Source organism: Pyrus communis, chromosome 10 (genome assembly GCF_041283825.1).
Source record: "Pyrus communis isolate YQ-2024b chromosome 10, ASM4128382v1, whole genome shotgun sequence".
NCBI lineage: Eukaryota > Viridiplantae > Streptophyta > Magnoliopsida > Rosales > Rosaceae > Pyrus > Pyrus communis.
Window position 1 is genome coordinate 4,084,801 of NC_142574.1, and position 2,660 is coordinate 4,087,460.

A 2,660-nucleotide genomic window follows, 5' to 3' on the forward strand; every position below is an offset into this window, starting at 1 on the left:
TCCAAAACGAAGCTGAAAGTGTACAAAGTAGACCCTATCTAGCCTATAACCAAGAAGGTCAAGCAATCGAGAAGGTTAAGCCTGGGAGTAAGCTTAATGGAGATGGCCGTTAAGCACTATTAAAAAAGACTTCACATATGAACCAACGGTTAAGCAGTAAATAGGTCTAAAATGACTTTGCAGTCATCAGATTAATGCCAAACAATCAAACTGAGTGGGCAGATAAACAAACCGCTTGTTTATTGATTCCCACAAACCATCAAGTAAGAAAGCTATTGGTTCACACATTCAAACCAACACATCAATATCAAACACGAACAATAATTCTAAACACACATTATATATTACTGTTAAACGTAATGCACTATCTCCCTGTTAGTTGTAACGGTTGTTAAGTAGAGTTGTGTCTCTTGAGAAGAGCTATGTTTAGGAAGAGTTGTATCTCTTTAGAAGTCTAGGGTTGTGTCTGCAACTCTTGGAACTAATCCAAGAGTTATGTCTGTTATGAAAAGGTCTGAATGTTATTATAAATAACCAATAAGATGGCCTGGTGTTGTAATCAATTTGAAATCAATAAAGTCAGTTATCAATAAAGCTTCGGTTTCCCGTTTTAGACTCTCTTCCGTATTCTCTCATATCCATCTTCCTCCAACAATTACTGGGTTGAAAAGATCCAACGAGACGAGATGCGGCATCAGTGAAGGGAAAAGTGAATGCCAAAAACAAAAACAGATAGAGCATCACTGGATCAGATGACAATACAAATGATAATGTATTACAATGACGAGATGAAATGAGAAAGCAATAATACGTAAATGATAAGCTGCATAAATTACCAGACTTTAAGTAACTAACAGTTCAGTCAATTTTGCAAGTACAAGATCAACAAAAAAACAATACATCGCTACTTAAAGAAATACACAAGGGCATAGTTCATAACATTTAACTAACCACAAGAAAACTTGTAATCAAAAGTTACCTCTCACTAGGATGGATCTACAAACACAAATCACAGACTGACAATCATACAACATTAATCTACAACACCTGCTTTCATCAGTTGGATATATAGCTATACAACATCCAATGTGCAAAATCAAATCAGCATACAAACCAGCCAACTACTTACTCATTTTGAGACCAAAAACACTTCTGGTTTCTTAGCTTTGCTTGGGGTGTTAGCATTTGAAGACGAATTAGCAGCTGCAACAGTCTTGGCAGCCTCACGTGTCCTCTTATCGAGCTGAATGAGACTCTGGGTAGCCAAAATTGCCTGGGGCACCAAATCATGAGACGCCCGCGCATACAATCGCCTTACTGCAACGGAAGCTGCATCCTTAACATCCTGAGAATTCAATGGGGCCAACAAACAATGCCCCAAAATTCGCAATGCAGGCTGCAAAAGCTCCCAAGGTAATGGAATTCTGGACCCCTTTGGCTCCAAATGTACACCATTGCTACCAGGTTTCTCAATTCTCACCGTCAACTGGTCCATTTCTTCGGTCACAACGTCAATCTCATCGCTGCCCTCCAGGAACAATCCCGGATTCATATCGGGCTCGTTGGTATCATCATCACCGAATTGTCGCAGACAAGAGCAATCCTGGCCGGCCCAAGAAGCTAGGAATCGACAAAAATCGATCTTGGACCAAGTGGGCATCTGGGAAATGTGTTTGTAATAGGAATCCAGGGCAACGCCGACGATGCAGGCACGTTTGGTGGACTTCACCGCGACCTGGGGTTCAAGCGGCGGCGACAAAACCCCAATGGATTGGTGGGGGGCGGTGGAGGCAGTGAGGGGGTTGGGTTTCTGGAGGAGAGGGGTGTGGTAGAGAGACGGTTGAGAGAGATCGGGGATCGAAACGACGACAGGCTTGCCGTTTCGAGCCTTGGTCTCGGCGGCGTAGATGGCGAGGAGAACTGCTTCGAAGCCGGCGAGGGAGGGAAGAGAGGGGGAGTCAGAGGAGAGAGAGTGGACTCGGGAGAGGTAGAGGCCGGAGAGGAGGGGGAGGAAGGAGAAAACGACGAGGCGTAGATGGGGGTCGGAGGAGAGGAAGGTGTCGTAAAGCCAGTGACAGAGGGGGTCGGATCCGGAGCCGCAGAGAGGGGAGGAGAGGGCAGAAGAGACGGCGTCGTAGGATTGAAGGGAGGAGAGAAGGGAGAGGGCGGGGCGGTCGGAGTCGGCGAGGGAAGAGAGGGACTGGGAAAGGGAAGGATCGAGGAGTGACGACAAGGAGTGGATGCGGGAGCGGGCTTTGGAGATAGACTCCCACCAGGAGTGCATTGGGTCGTCGGCGGAGACAGAGTTGGAGGTGGAATCAGGGTTAGGGTTGGGGTTGGGTGCGATGGCGGTGGTGGTGGAGGAGGCAGAGGATGTGGGGGAGTTGGTGCTGTGGTTTAGGTGGAACTCCATAATGTTGACTTTGGGTTTGGACTGGGTGCGCAAAAGTAATCTGAGTTGTGGGAGAGAGAGAGAGAGAGAGAGAGAGAGAGAGCTTGGTTTAGGCGGTTTCTCCTCTCTTTGAGTCGAGTGTTTAGTCTTCTTTTCTCCAAGGAGGCGCAGACGCGGACGGCGGCTGAGTTTAAGTGACAGACAGTGGGAGAAGATACCAAGACAAAACAAGACAAAGCGTGAAAAGAAATGGGGTGTTTCCTCCATA

The 2,660-nt window shown here is 46.7% G+C and overlaps 1 protein-coding gene across 1 annotated transcript; it reads right to left on the bottom strand.

Moving 5' to 3' along the window:
* Positions 1 to 882: 882 nt before the first annotated feature.
* On the bottom strand, positions 883 to 2,660 carry LOC137729309 (uncharacterized). Its single transcript, XM_068468216.2, has one exon. It carries the CDS (start codon positions 2,657 to 2,659, stop codon positions 1,130 to 1,132), a length of 1,530 nt encoding a protein of 509 aa, XP_068324317.2. The 5' UTR covers position 2,660; the 3' UTR covers positions 883 to 1,129.